The 15,805-nt window shown below is 42.3% G+C and overlaps 1 protein-coding gene across 1 annotated transcript in view; it reads left to right on the forward strand.

Moving 5' to 3' along the window:
* Positions 1-794: 794 nt before the first annotated feature.
* The window catches only part of cep170aa (centrosomal protein 170Aa), a gene marked incomplete at its 5' end in the record, with an annotated part of 58,047 nt that continues 43,036 nt past the window's right edge, over positions 795-15,805 (forward strand). Inside the window, 3 exons of the mRNA XM_080741169.1 lie at positions 795-899; positions 10,732-10,821; positions 14,752-14,832. Coding sequence (XP_080597295.1) covers positions 795-899; positions 10,732-10,821; positions 14,752-14,832 — 276 coding nt within the window. The remainder of the gene's footprint in view (positions 900-10,731; positions 10,822-14,751; positions 14,833-15,805) is intronic.

Here is a 15,805-nt window from a genome sequence, read left to right on the forward strand (position 1 = left end):
CATTATTACAATACAATTTCTAATATTTCAACCACTTGAGGTGTGCTTGTTTTGTCTTTCCACAGAATGTGTAGAGCAGGGTTCCCCAATTAGTTTCCCCCAAGGGCCGAATTATGTCTAGGGTGCCAAGCCGAGGGCCACAACATTGTGGGGCGACGGTGGCGTTCCCGCTACTCCAGCGACAGTTCAGATATCGTCGTTGTCGGGTGAAAATCTTGTATGTCCAAAACCGTTCGTTTTGCATTTATTATTTTAAAAATGATTTAAACTAGTGAAAACAGCCGATCTACAAGCACACAACGCCTCGCACCGCAAGGCGTTGTGTGCTTGTAGATCTGCTGTTTTCACTACTTTTGTGCGACAGCCTTGTACGATGAAGCAGGGCTTTACTTTGCGAAAGAACGTACAAATTTGGAGATAACGAGGTTTCCACCCGACAACGACGATATACTAGTGTTTTTTCTGCTCTTATACCACCATTATTACTGGGGTTGGTGGGGGCCAGACAGTAGCCCCCGCGGGCCGCAAATGGCCCGGGGGCCGCCTATTGGGGAACCCTGGTGTAGAGCCTTAACATTGGCACATTGGTACAGTATTGACATAATTTCAGCTGTCCTTGGGACAAGATTGAGTATTGAGCTATTATTTTCACCAAACACTACCACCTGTCCAAATGACAAACCAAGTGTTGTTGTTTTTGTTTTATGTATTTCAAATGTGAAATGTGATTATGATACTACTGTGTACTGTGTTACTCGCTAGGTGTGTACCAAAGCCAGCAGCAGAAAGCAGAGATGAGTGTGACCTCTTGGTTTCTGGTGAACAGTGGGGGGACTCGCCACCGCCTCCCCCGAGAAATGATCTTTGTCGGGCGTGATGACTGTGAACTCATGCTCCAGGTGAGATGCATATTACACACATTCATACGCATATTGTAAACTTTGGTCACTTTTGATCCCTGTCCACTGGCATGCATAAAATAATGTACACACACACTCATGCATCCATACGCACACACACACACACACACACACACACACACACACACACACACACACACACACACACACACACACAGTACACACACTATTTCATAATCTGAGCAGTCGAAGAGAAAAAAGCCTTTGAGTTGAAATGATCAGCAAGAAAATTGCGTGGAAATTGTCATCTGTCATGCACATTCATTTCTTGATTTCTCACATTGATTCAATGACTTCTCTGAAAGAACCATTCTCTGTAATGCTCAAAATACACACACACAAATAAAGGCATAACAGAATCTCCTGTAAGCAGACAGATATCACTGTGACATGCTGAAAGCCAACAGTTACTCACTGAAATATGCTCTCATACTAGAATTGAATACTTGCTGTAATTATGCAGGATATGCACAAGATATTACACCTATACAACAGGCTATGCTTGTGTGAAATAAGCCAGGTGAAGACCCTGCATTTGGGTCTGTACATGCATAGCTACGCTAATAGAAGGTGATTGACCCGGTCAGGGTCTTGGATGGAGGCTATTGTACACTGTAGTACCGTAGCAACTTGACACTATTGCAATTACGACATGCATGCATTTGTGTGCGACGTGTGTGTGTGTGTGTGTGTGTGTGTGTGTGTGTGTGTGTGTGTGTGTGTGTGTGTGTGTGTGTGTGTGTGTGTGTGTGTGTGTGCGTGTGTGCGCGCGTGCGTGCGTGCGTGCGTTTGTGTGTTTGTGTGTGTGTGAGTGTGTGTGCACGTGCATGCATGCCTCAGATATAGTACTATTTATAGAAAGTGGGCCAGATACCAGATCTTCTTAGAACAGTTTGTAGGGGCTGGGGCTGGTACTTTCTGTCAATACATGCCGAGTGTTCATATCCAGCTTGCATCTAACATAGATTAACTGTGATCTATTGCTTGCCAAGTGCCTGTTTTATATTATTTTAAAGAGGACATTCAGAACACACATTTCAGTCGAAGACAGAAGATAACATCACCATGTAGAGCACTATAAATTGTAAATCCTTTTATTTTGCTATGTCTGGATTTCGTACTATAGGGCATTTACAGTCTAGTCAAACAATATTTTCAATTGGCTTAAAACTTCAAACAAGAAAACAAGTTTATATGATGCCCTTTTGAAACGTGTGACTTGTGAAGTTAGCATGATATCCTGTTGCAAATGTTTTGGACATAAAAAAGTATCTTTTGGCTGATATTAAAGCTATGCTAGGCAACGTTATAGCGGATCATCAGTTTCCATCTGTTTCTGAATGAAGACTTTTATTATGAATTAATTAATTAACATGTACACACAGCAATCGTACTGTATTTGATGTTAATCTCGTTAGGTCAAAACTTGTTACCCTGCTGATTTTTACATATTAGTCAGCAGAATCAAAACTAAATCACTTTTCTCCCACTCTGCTACATTCACTAAACATACTTTATTACATTAACAGAACAGCATAGGCTTCAAAGGACAAGACAATTAGGCATGCTTGGTTCCAGTATCTGTTTTTACTTTACCAACACTTTCTCTAAAGGGCTGTGTGTGTGTGTGTGTGTGTGTGTGTGTGTGTGTGTGTGTGTGTGTGTGTGTGTGTGTGTGTGTGTGTGTGCGTGTGCGTGCGTGTGCGTGAGTGTGTGTGTGCGTGCGTGCACGCACATTGTCTATAGCTGGAGAGTGTCACCCATGTGACAGTTAATCTGGCCATGGTGTCATATGGCTCACTGCTATGTGTTGCTTGTTCCATGGGGTTCCCAAATGCAACAAAGACACAGCGACACACAAAGCCAGAGAATATAAGAACATGTTTCCAAATAACGCATAACCTACAGCACGGAATATCAAACTAAATTCAATTATAGATTAGTTTGGGGTAAATGTATTGATTTATAATTGCATAGTATTGTTAAGTACACAATTTCCCTCTGTATTTAATCCATTATAACTAATGCTTAATGTCGTTGTTGTGCACCAAAAATAGCAGGTCTATTCAATGCATTGTGAGCTTGTAGATCGGCTGCGGCACCAGCACTCCACTAATAAATCTGGCGTTCGGCCTAGTATGCTCAGTATGAAGTTGAACCTTTGGAGCATTGTGGATGCAGGCTACCCTCTGAATTACATTGTTTTGTTACTTTACAGTAACTTACATATAATGTCTATCTACGGTACAAGCTCAGTGAGCTTGTAGATCTGCTATTTTTGGTGAAGAGACCTGGTGTACAGTACTGTAGGCTGAACAAGATTGCCAGTACAGTCCAACTCAGGTCTGTTTTACTAAGTATAAGTGTTAGATATGAATTATGATATTCTATGATCTGTGTATGAGGCTCATATGACCATATAAGGTTATATTATGAACTGAACTTACAGTATAGGAGACCATATTTTGGTTGTATACTGTAAGTTCAGGCTAATAGATTACAGGTCATGGCAACTTTGGTTGCCCTGACTATGAAATCATGTTTTGGTTTAGACTGTATGTCACTAGTGGAAAGTTACCAACACTACGTGTCACTGTCTTCCTTGTTATGATCTGGGAACTAATCAATGAGTCCCACAAAGATCTTACTGTCATAATCTGTACTCTTTATACCGGTATACTGAATGTTAACTTCCATTTTGAAAGAGAGAGAATTAGCAAAGCTGCCACTATGGTACGCTCACTGTTTTGTCTCCTTGTCTGACTCTCTTCAAATACAGCAATCTACGATATAGTCCTTTGGCTCGTCTCTATCTTATTTTGGTTATGGATTTATCCATACCCATATATTTATTTAACTTTATTAATAATTCATTAACAATAAGCATCTTATTTAGCAAAGTATTTTGAGGCACCCCTGGGACTGGCGTCCGGGCACCCACTTTGAGAAACCCTGCTGTAGAGAGTGCATGATAGAAAAGCAAAGTACCTCGGTACCGAGTCAGTTGTGCTATACTTGCATGACGACCACATCGAGACATTGTGATCATAGAATTCTCGATTAAATGTATTAGTTTGATTAACTGTTGTACCACTAAACTGTTTGTATGCAGCTCCAGAACAATACTTCTGAGGAAAGAGCTAAAGAACTAGTGCCAGCATGCGCATACATATCCTCACATGATCCATCATGCAGATTTTAAGGACTATGAAATGTGCAAAAAATCCTCATTTCAAAACATGTCTTCCCTTTTGTAAAATTCTCTGCTACTTTATTCCACTAAGTGTAACTGGGGTACTGTATGGTGAACTGTGTGGTTACTGGATTGTTTTAGACTAGAGCAATTTCTCTATAAAATGCACAATAGCTCTATTGTTTGTTCCCGGGAGCTACTTTAGCCCTACCTGGCATTCGAGCAATGGGGCAATGAAAGGACATACCGTATGTGGTGTTTTTGAGCGGTGGTCACACCGTCTCCATAGCGTGGCCGTGTGTGTGTGTGTGTGTGTGTGTGTGTGTCTGTCTGTATGTAGCCTCTGGTGTGTGTCTGTCTGTATGTAGCCTGCCTGTGGTGTAGTACCTTTTATGACCACACATGTTAAGGGAGGGGCGCTGCGGGGGGGGGGGGGGGGGGGGGGGTAAACCACCGCTCAGTTCACACGGGTGTGATTTTTATTGAATATACTGGCCATGGTGATTTAGAAATGTTTGCTGGTGGTTCTCAATGGTGAAACTTCTGTGGTCTTATAAGTATTTGGCCTGTTTCAGGAGCAGTGGGCACTGGGCACCAGTGGGCAGGGCAGCCATACTTTGTATGTCAGCTCCAGTTTTAAGGCTAGTTAGTGCCTTTTGTCAAGGACAGTGTCAGGAGTATGCTTGTCTTTTGATGTGCAAGGTAACCAACATGACCACAAGGAGAACATTCAAACTCTTTAAAGGCTCCACTTGGTCCCCAGTGGGATTCAAACCCATTACCTTCTGGCTGAAAGGCAACAGCGCAAACCGTTGGCCTCAAGATTTCTGGAATTGTGCTGTTATTTTCATAGACCGAGCAGCAGCTTGTTTTTGCCAAGTCACACTCCAACCAACAGTTTAGAACAACGCTGCTTACAAATTATGCAAGCACAGTTAGAATACTTGCTAGTTGTGGTTAAAACATGAAATGCTGTATTCTTGGGAAGTTACAGTATATGGACACAGTGATGTGTCCGTGTTGTCCGACTGAATCATAAGAGTATTGTATCCAACCATGGATATGAAGAGACTGGATGAGATGTGGTATAATAGCTGGTCGTTCTCTCCATGTCTCTCTGCATCATATCCTCTGTCTCATTGGATATAGTCCTCCCTGTGTGTGTGTGTGTGTGTGTGTGTGTGTGTGTGTGTGTGTGTGTGTGTGTGTGTGTGTGTGTGTGTGTGTGTGTGTGTGTGTGTGTGTGTGTGTGTGTGTGTGTGTGTGTGTGTGTGTGTGTGTGTGTGTGTGTGTGTGTGTGTGTGCGCGCGCGCGCGTGCGCAATCTCATGATGAATCTCTCTCATTCTCTCTCTCCTGTGGCTTAGTTTCAGTTTGGACATTATCAGAATGTTTTTACTTATACTAACATTTTCAATTTCAACTTGTTTAGAGGAAAACACTTTCAAGTCCACTTTTTTCCCAATATGAAACTACTAGTAAGACGCCTCAGGGCACCAATTCTTGGCCATATGGAGATCCATGTACTGTATATGGTACATCCCTTTTATGCCCATACATGGATATGGCCATAAAAGGGATTCTGTTAGAGTGGTTCCCATGACATCACAACATACAATCCATTTTATGCCCATACATGGAGATCCCTATTTGAACCAGCCACACAGATATGGGCCATGTCTTGGCCATCTGGCCAGTGATGTATATCGATCAGGGATCTTCATACGGTATATGGGCATAAAAGGGATTCTGGGGAATCCCAATATGGACTTTTACATAGGTGATGTCGCCTGTGATATCACCTGTTATGTCACAGTAATGTGTCAGGGGAACCACAATGTCAGGCGTGACCTACAGACAGAGATACGCGGACAAGATGCTGGTTTTCATAGTAATCTTGCGACCTATGGGGGGGCACGGTGGCGCAGTTGGTAGCGCTGTCCCTCACAGCTAGATGGTCCTGGGTTCGATTCCCACCGGGGGACGCTGTGGACGCTGGGGGTGTGTTCTCTCTTCCGAGTCATCAGCGCGCACACCCTAGGTAGGGTTGGCGAAAGGGACTTTCTGTGTGGAGTTTGCATGTTCTCCCCGTGTCTCAGAGGGTAGATACCCTCACAAAAACATGCAGTAATCCTGGTCTCTATAATGCCTCCCCCTGGCCAGCCGGGGCGCCTGATGGAGGGGAAAGGAACTGGTTGGAATAACGTGTTCCTTCCACACGCTACGTCCAAACCGGGGAAATCCCCCCTGTCAGGTGAAAAGAAGCAACTTGGACTACTCATGCTGCACTGAAGGAAGCATGAGGTCAGTCCGTTGTCTCCCCAGGCGCGGCAGAGGGAGAGCAGAAAACAGGATAACAGGTTAGGTAATTGGCACTGGGTGAAAAAAAAGAAGAAAAAAACCTTGCGCAATAACTAATATATTATCAAACTATAGTATTGTATTTAGAAACTACATCTTCTATATTATGAAAATATTTCAGAGCTGTATTTCGTGTGTTGTCTGTGTGCACATACTGTACTAAGATGAAACACTAAGTCAGGTCAGTCTGGTCTAAGTTGTGGAAGCTGTGGTGTTCCATGTTAAATCTCTTTTCAATCTGATTCCATCTTGTTTGATATAGCCTACCTCACTAAGCTAATCTGGGAGACGGTTGGCTCTCAGGAGCAAGCAGCTACTGTAAATGTGGCTCTGTCCAGCTGAAAGGCAGCCATGTGCTATAGGTTAAGCCTAGGGGGATTCCCACTTTCTGCTGAGATGACACTATGAGAAAGTGAGTTAAGACCAGCGGGAACTCCAGCACTCTTTGTATTTGTGCTTTTGTTTAGTCAGATAGTTGGAAAGCCAAGAGGGAGACTGGGAGACACAGGGAGGAAGACTGATGGGATCTGATTCTGATTCCTAGAGCAGCAGATGTGCATGTGGATAAGTGTCTTAAAGGAGTAGTTCACCCAAAAATTACTTATTTTCTATCAATTACACCCCATTCATGGAGATTCTTTTGTTTTTGTCACATTCCTATGCCAATAATTTATTGACGGGCGGAGTCTCCTACTGAGTCTCGTATTGACCGATGTCCCGGTCATCAAAGCACACGCGCACGCACGCATGCACGCACGCACGCACGCACGCACGCACGCACACACACACACACACACACACACACACACACACACACACACGCACACACATTTTCGAGGTGAGCTACCCCAACCACTTAAACCCTGTATACTTCTTTGACAGGAATCTCCCAGCAGTCTATTGCTAAATATCTTCGCCAATAATAGCCGACCTACAAGCTCACATGTTTTGAGCATGTAGATCTGCTGTTTTTGCCAGATGTTCACCCCAGAATAGGGACAATATGTCTACATTTCTCATTCATCAGTCACTAATTCCTCTTTTTTTATTTAGTTTTGTTTCTAGTTGATGGGTCTGTGATTTGTCACTTTAAGGACTGGGCTTGTGTAGCAGTATAGTAGCAGTATTGTTATTGCACTGCTTTATTACTAAATACATTAATTTAACCAAATAACTGCTTCTCTTACTGGTCAAGAACATTCATTGTTGACAAATCAGTCACGTCCTTTAAGTTACATAACACACATTCCTTGTCATAACCTATTAATCTTTATGTTAGCTGCAACTGGCAACATGCTATGGTCATGTCTACAGAGTCAGATATTTGGAAACAGAGGTTCCCAAAAGCAACACAAATATATTCTACCTTGAGATAATATCTGCTTAAATATATAAGGATTTCTAATTATGTGTGTTAGCTGGAATTCACAGTTTGTCTTATCTCCCCTTGGCGACCTTGATGTTTCATTCTTCTACAAGGTTGATGGGTCTTTGTTTGTAACAATTCATCTCGTCCTCTAAATAGCTGATAGGCTTATATCTGGAGAGAGTATGGAAAATCAATACTTAAAGCCAGAGTCTGTCTTTTCCCTGTGTTCGCTTTCCCTTTGTGTGTGTACGTGCATGCGTGCATTTTTGTGTGAGCTTTGTGTATGTGTGTGTGTGTGTGACACACACACACACACACACACACACACACACACACACACACACACACACACACACACACACACACACACACACACACACACACACACACACACACACACACATACACACACACACATGACTGCATGATACAGCATTAATATCCTATCATGCTCTGTAGAATGTGTAAAAATGCCTTGATGACCTTGATTTCGGTGCCATCTTTGGGAAAGATATGTTAAATAGGGTTAGAAATCATTGTCAAAAGCACACTCAGTCACTGTGATACATTAGTGTGATATGCAAGGAAAAACAGAAGAGGAACTCTTCCTCAGGTGACTGAGTATCTCAATGCAGGTCAGGACTGGGTCAGTAATAATAGTTGTCTGTACTCTGTAGTGTCAACAGCTATATACATAGAAAAGGATGTTAGTTAGAGTTGCAGTGCATAAACTCCTTGTTACAAAGACAAAAGGACATTTGAGAGTTCAGTGCTGGAAAACCCATAGGCAATCTACAGAGATGTGGAAAAAGACAACATGGTCAGGTGAGCCATGCTGCCCCATATCTCCAAAAGTGGGTGAGTGCATGTGTGGCGTACACCAAGAGAACGGTACAGGCCTGAATGAATATGCTTGACCCCTAAAGTGAGGGGATCTGATGGGTGATGGCTATGCTTTACTGTGGGTGCATTTTCCTGTTGAAGACCGGTGCCATAATGATTGCAAGTAGTTGCAAGGAGTTGCATTGGTATGGACTGGCATTTAGACCTACATGTTTGACAGCCTCTCTACTACTGTCATCAAAACACAAAATGTTGTTGTTGTTGTCACTGTAAATGTGCTGTATGAATGCATAGTACAATCATGTACAGTATGTATGTGTATAGAGGTTATGCGCATGCATAAAGTGAATGGCAAATCGATTGGCAAATTGAGTGGCAAACTTGAGTTTAATGTTGTTTAATGCAATCAGATATAACTTTTCTGTTTGGATGTATGAGCTGTCAAGGCCAGAAATTGTTTTTTTGCCTTCCGGGTATGATGATGATGTCACGCGCTTACCCTCTATACAGAATATAAACATCAATCACATCACATACTCTAAAAATAACACTTAACATCACACTGACACTAAAAATGAACGCTTGGAGTTGGAAGTTGTTTTTCTGGGTGTGCATGCATGTTAGTGCAGGTTAGTGTCCACACAGGCACAAGTATACAAATGTGCCTATTCATTGTCTCAGGGCACTAATTGAAATTCAAATGCTGCTATGCAGTAAGATGATATCACATTGCAACGTGTGCTGCGTGTAGGTGGTCCACTGACATTGCAGGTTACTACTAAGTATGCATTCCAGACATTGGATATTAATACCACTACGAAGGTTTAACATTGCTGCCAATGTCACACTCTGCCCTCCAGTGTGTTTTAATCTAGTATCTGAAACAGTTGCTGTTCTACAAGGACATAGTCTCACAGCTATGAATTCCTCATACTGCACTGTGGATTGAATCCAGTCCCAATTCACAACACAATTCAACTTGGTAGTGCTTGGGGTCATGTATACACAGTATTTTCTTTTAACAGAAGAAGTGTGCTTTTCCCATTGTAAAGCACACTTGTTTGGCTTGGATTGGATTTTATGGTTATGGTCTAAAATTGAGAAAGTGCATCAACATTTTATGCAAGCTATCCTCGACAAAGCATGGTGCCTACAGTACCAGATGAACGGTTGCTTATACTGAACACTTATACAGTAGTTATAACATGACTGTCAAAAGGCATGATAATAGGTTAGACCTTTTCACATCCAACTTATGCTGTGAATTGCACAGTCATACCTAAGCCTACTCAGTGTTGATGAAGTATGGGAAAGAAACAGAACTACTGCATATACAATACAAAACAATTATAAGTCTGTCTGTGTTTCTCTACTGGTGGGGTTGGTGCCGAAAATGTAAAAGTTCAGACAGGGTTACGGGCAAAGACCATCTATGTATATCGTCACTGTCGGGCAAAAACCTTGTATCTCCAAGTTAAAAAATGTGTAATTTTTTCGCAAAGCAAAGCCCTGCTTTATCATGCAAGGCCGTCGCACAATGGTAGTGAAAACAGCAGATCTACAAGCACACAACGCCTCGCGGTGCTAGGCGTTGTGTGCTTGTAGATCGGCTGTTTTAGTTCTAGTTTACTAGTTTAGTAAAAAGAATTAAATGATAAAAACAAACGGTTTTGGATTTGACTGTGTACTGGAATGCAAAATCCTGCATTCCAGTACACAGTCAAATCTTTGTGTTATTTATCTCTGACAGTGTACTAACTGAACCAACTAATTGGATGCGTATGGACCCAATAAGCGATAATTAACAGCAAGGACGTATCTGTGTAGGAAACCAGTTGAGCACATTATACAGTAAAGAGACCGAGAGGAAGAGCAGGACAAAGCAACAACACAGACACAGATTGAAATAAATCTAGGGGACACTTAGGCATTCATATTCAGAGGACAGTATTTTGCTAATCAGACGATGATAACCTTTCCATGGGCAGATGGTAAATGTCCACATTGAAGTGCTGAGTGAATCTGACCGTGTGTTTTCTTTTGCAGTCTCGCAGTGTGGATAAGCAGCATGCCGTCATCAACTACGAGGTCGGCAGCGATGAACACAAAGTCAAAGACCTGGGCAGCCTTAACGGGGTGAGTAATGGATGATAAGAGCTTATGGGAGAAAAAGATAGCAGGGTGGTAAAAGAATGGAATGGACACAAAGTAATCATGCGAGGAAAGAAATTGAATTTGAAGGAGGACATTTTGTTAAAAGAGAGATGCAGGGAGAGCTAGACAGAGAGAGAGAGACAGACAGACAGGGAGCAGATTCACCGTAGGGATGAGGTAATGCAAATCGGGGTTAGAGGTTAACCTTTACTTGGCAATCTGTCAATAGGTTAATGAAGATCTGTATCAGGGTCTGGGTCAACTGGAATCCAGATCCAATTAATTTAACAAGCCACAGTAAATTAAGCACGAAACCAGTTTGTGTCTCGGTACATCATGGCATGATATCAAAGGCAATGGTCGTCCTTTGTTGGATTATGCTATAACAATGAAGTCACTTCAGCTTGGCCTTGTGACCAATATTTCTCGGCTGACCAGTGTTGCTTTTATGGATAATGCTGTGAATATATAAAAAAAAGTGAAACAAAATGCAGTGAGCAGAAAGAAGGAAAAAAAACCCTGTCTTGACTCTCAGAATGGCATCTTTATTTAGCTTTTATAGCTTTGTTGGGGTGGTTCTCCAACGCATGGTGTGAGTCATCTGTTCCGAAAATCTGCTGACGGCATGTCAGTAGCTCACTATCCAGCTTTATGTTTTCTTATTTGTCAGATTGAATTAAACAATACATGTGTATTCTTTACAATGGTAGCCTGAGGAAGTGGTTACAGTGACAGGGGAATTCAACACACGTGCACACACACACACACACACACACACACACACACACACACACACACACACACACACACACACACACACACACACACACACCCTAACCCTAACCCACACACACATAATGTGAAAAGCTGGTGTCCAACGTATGTGGTTTGTGTTTTCACTACTATATCTTCGTTGTCGGGTGGAAACCTTGTTCGTTTGTTTTGTATTTATCATTTTTAAAATGATTTAAACTAGTGAAAACAGCCGATCTACAAGCACACAACGCCTCGCACGCGAGGCTTATAGATCAGCTGTTTTCACTTCTTTTGTGCGATGGCCTTGTATGATGAAGCAGGGCTTTACTTTGCGAAGAAATTTACAATTTTGAAACTTGGAGATACAAGGTTTCTGCCCGACAGTTACGATATGTGTGCCCTAAGGTGCCGCGGCTCCCACTTTGAGAAACCCTGCCCTACAGAATATCCATCACTGCTTTATGTCACACTTAGACAGTGGTGGAAGTACTCACATTCTTTACTTGTATTAAAAAGTATCAATACCACTATACTCTCTTACAAGTAAAAGTCAGATATTTAAAATGTACTTGAGTACAACAGTATTGGCATCAAAATATACTTAAAGTACCAGAAGTAAAAGTACTCATTATGCAGAATGGCCCATTTTTAACAAGTTCAATATGTATAGAAACCTTTTGAAAATACAGATCTATAAGCTCACAACACATTGCTTTTGCGGTGCGTTATGAGCCTGTAGATCTGCTATTTTCAAATAGCAGAAGTATATACTGTACAGGTATAAGGCTAAAGCGATTCATTTATGTTTTCTAATAAAAATCGAAAACCTACAAAGTAATTAGTAACTAAAGTTTTCAAACGATTGTAGTGGAGTAAAAGTACAATATTTGCCTCTTGATGTGTAGTGGAGTAGCTAAAAGTATTGACAATTTGAAATACTCCAGTAAAGTAAAGATACCTTGAATTTGTACTTAAGTACAAATACTTGAGTACATGTACTTAGTAGTTACTTTCCACCACTGGATTGAGAGAATTATAGCTCTGAAAACAGGATGCGGACATCGCATTTTTTGAAGCCACGTGGCGTGAGTCATGCTGCACAGCAGCAGCTTCAGCGCTCAGTCACGGCCCGCTAGCCTAGCTTACACACTACATCCCGTATCCTCTCCTCCTGGCATCACACAGGAAGCCACGGGTCACTTCCTGCCCTGTCAGGCCTAATTGGCTCGAATCCCTTCTTCTGTGGTGGTGAGTGACAGCAGCCGTACTGACAGGCAGGGGTGTGGCACCAAATTCTGGGTACAAACTCACATTTTGTGCTTTAACTTATGATAAAATAGCAGATATACAAGCCCACCGCGCTGTGAGCTTGTAGACACCCCCCCCCCCCCCCCCCCAAGCAAAATTTGAGTTACAAATGTTCGCTTAAAAAATACATATACTGTATATTGAAAGATTTGCACACATTTTCACAACTTTTCAAAAATTGCAGATCTACAAGCTTGCAGCGCGGCACTCGGTCCTGCGCTGTGAGCTTGTAGATCTGCTATTTTTCAATAGCTAAAGTTAAAATAATTAAGGCCCCCTCCACCTTGGGCCCTAGTAACCACTCCCCCCCCCCCCCTCCCCCCTTGTGACACCCTTGCTGACAGGATGCTCTCTCTGTCGCTCTCGCCGGATCAGTGGAAGTGAGGTGTGTGACATGCCAATGTGAAACGGCTTAACAAGCCTTGCGAGTACTGAGAGCTCCCTTTTTTTCTGTTGGGGGTCTGACTGCAAGGTTGTGATTTCATTTAAGCAAAGGGGAAGGGGAAAGTTGGTTTTACGACCACACTCAGCAACCTTAAGGTGTGATTGAATTTCTGCTGCCGGCCTAATGAAACGTGATCTGTGTGGTCATGCTGAGGAGAGCAGGAGAGAGAGAGACAGAGAGAGAGAGACACACAGAAAGAGGGAGAGGGAGAGGGAGAGGGAGAGAGAGAGGGAGAGAGAGGGAGAGTGTATTTGACAGTCAAAAGTGTGGGTGATGAGAGAGAAAGCACAGAGGTAACTGGTGCTCTGTCACTGTCAGGCTAGTGTCCTCTGCTGTACAGACCACCTGACACCTTCCTCTACACCAGCCTCAGCTGACTCTAGTGGCCATCTACAGGCCAGTGCTCAACAGGACCAACCTGACAACATGGCATTTTCCAGTTCAACTCCAGGCTCATTTGTCATGCAGGCCTATTGTTTATAAGTTGTCTATCCACGAGTTTCCTACGCCCCATAGTGCATTGCGCAAACGTCTGCACCGAGGTTCCGCCGCCGATTTACAAGCTCACAACGGGTTGCATCTGCGACGCGACGTGAGCTTGTATGTCTGCTGTTAAACCCGGAAGTTTGGTCCTGATAGTCTCCAGTAAACTCCCGCGGAAACTTGTGGATAAGTTGACCCATTAAGACCTGGGGCTGATTCTACAAATGCCTTCTAAATCAGTAGTTCAGACTCAAAAATAGCAGATGTACAAGCTCGCGGCGTGGCATGAATTGACGTGCTGTGAGCTTGTGTATCTGCTATTTTTGAATAGCCAATGTTAAAATCTAAAATGACACCGATGCTTTCCCGGTTTTAATGGGTAAACAGTATACAAGTTACTCATGAGTTACTATGCTCTTCAGTAGAGCTGCAACTATCGATTATTTTCATAGCGATTATTCTTTTGATTGTTTTTTTGATTAAACAAATAATCCAGGTGAAATCTTGGTTTACATTGGTGCTATTAAAGTCACTTCAGTTGATTTCAGTTGGAGAAAATTTTGGTTTTGCAAGCTTTGGAGATGTGATTAGTTCATTTTCATTAATGGGTAATGTTTTGTTTTCAACTACTTTAAGCCAGCCTATCCCATAACAAAGCATTTGAATATTGTGGGAGACAACACATCTGTCTCCAGAGACTAGTTTTTACATTCATTTAGCTGTGGTTACTACTGTATATCCAAATGAAAGTAAAATACTCTACAACAAATGTACAATATTTTAATTTGATACACCATTTATTTCGTACAAGCTTCTTAGAATCTTAGATTGTCAATTATTTACAATAATGTCAAACTTCTGCTGGAGAATTGATGTTGCTGATGTATAATTAGCATTTTGTGTGTTTTTATCTTCTTCAGACCTTTGTAAATGATGTCCGCATCCAGGAGCAGATGTACATCACTCTCAAACTGGAGGACAAGCTGAGGTTTGGATATGATATCCTTTTCATCTGGTTTGGACTCTGACAAGTAGATCTCTACCACCTAAAAATGATCAACTTATAGGTGCTAGTATTTCCAGGTTAACTTATCAGGATAAACACCAGGTAAATTCAAATACTCCTTCCCTTGGCTTCTACTATTCCTACTTTTGAATTAAGGTCTTTGCACACTGCTGTGTTTTTTCCACCAAATATCGGAGCGAATTTCGGAGCACGAAAATAAAAAATTTACCTCACATTATGTTAATCACGTTTGCCCACTGCCGCCCGGCCAGTGTGCAGGACCAGGGTTGATTTTTTCAGATTTTCGCAACTGTCGCAATAATCTAGGAACACCACCTGATAGAAATCAAAAAGGGTCATATTAGTCTGACTACTACCCTATCCACACAGCGATTCAAATTAATGATCAATACTTATTATCAAGCACCGAAGTCACTTAACCCTGCATCACATCTGGGGTTCTATAAAGACGCTGGCCCAAAACCGACAGGAGTGGAGATGCTTTGTTGCTGCCCTACATGCCAGCCGGCATTAAAGGCAGTAAGTAAGTAAGTAAGAAGTCACTTAATAAGCACTATTTAATACTCATGCATAGATTCAGGTCTCATAGCAGCAACAGCTGCCAGTAAGAATGAAACACAGGACAGGAGTTAGTGTCAAGAGTTATTGATCATTCATTTGAATCAACTGTGGGGAGGGAGATCGTCTAGGTTAAGTAGGCAGACTAATTATATGCCCTTTCTTATTTCTGTCAGGTTGTGTTGCCAGACTTCCCACATTATTATTGACTAACACGGATCACTGGAATTAATTGAATAAATTACAACAGGAAGTGATGCCCATAATTCACGAAAGTCCTCATGGGACACTGGAAACTCTGGGCTCAGTCACACACAATGCAGACGACAGTGTGTGTGTGCGTGCGTGCGTGCGTGCGTGCGTGCGTGCGTGCGTGCGTGCGTGTGTGT

Source organism: Nannobrachium achirus, assembly GCF_963921795.1.
Source record: "Nannobrachium achirus genome assembly, chromosome: 13".
Taxonomy (NCBI): Eukaryota; Metazoa; Chordata; class Actinopteri; order Myctophiformes; family Myctophidae; genus Nannobrachium; species Nannobrachium achirus.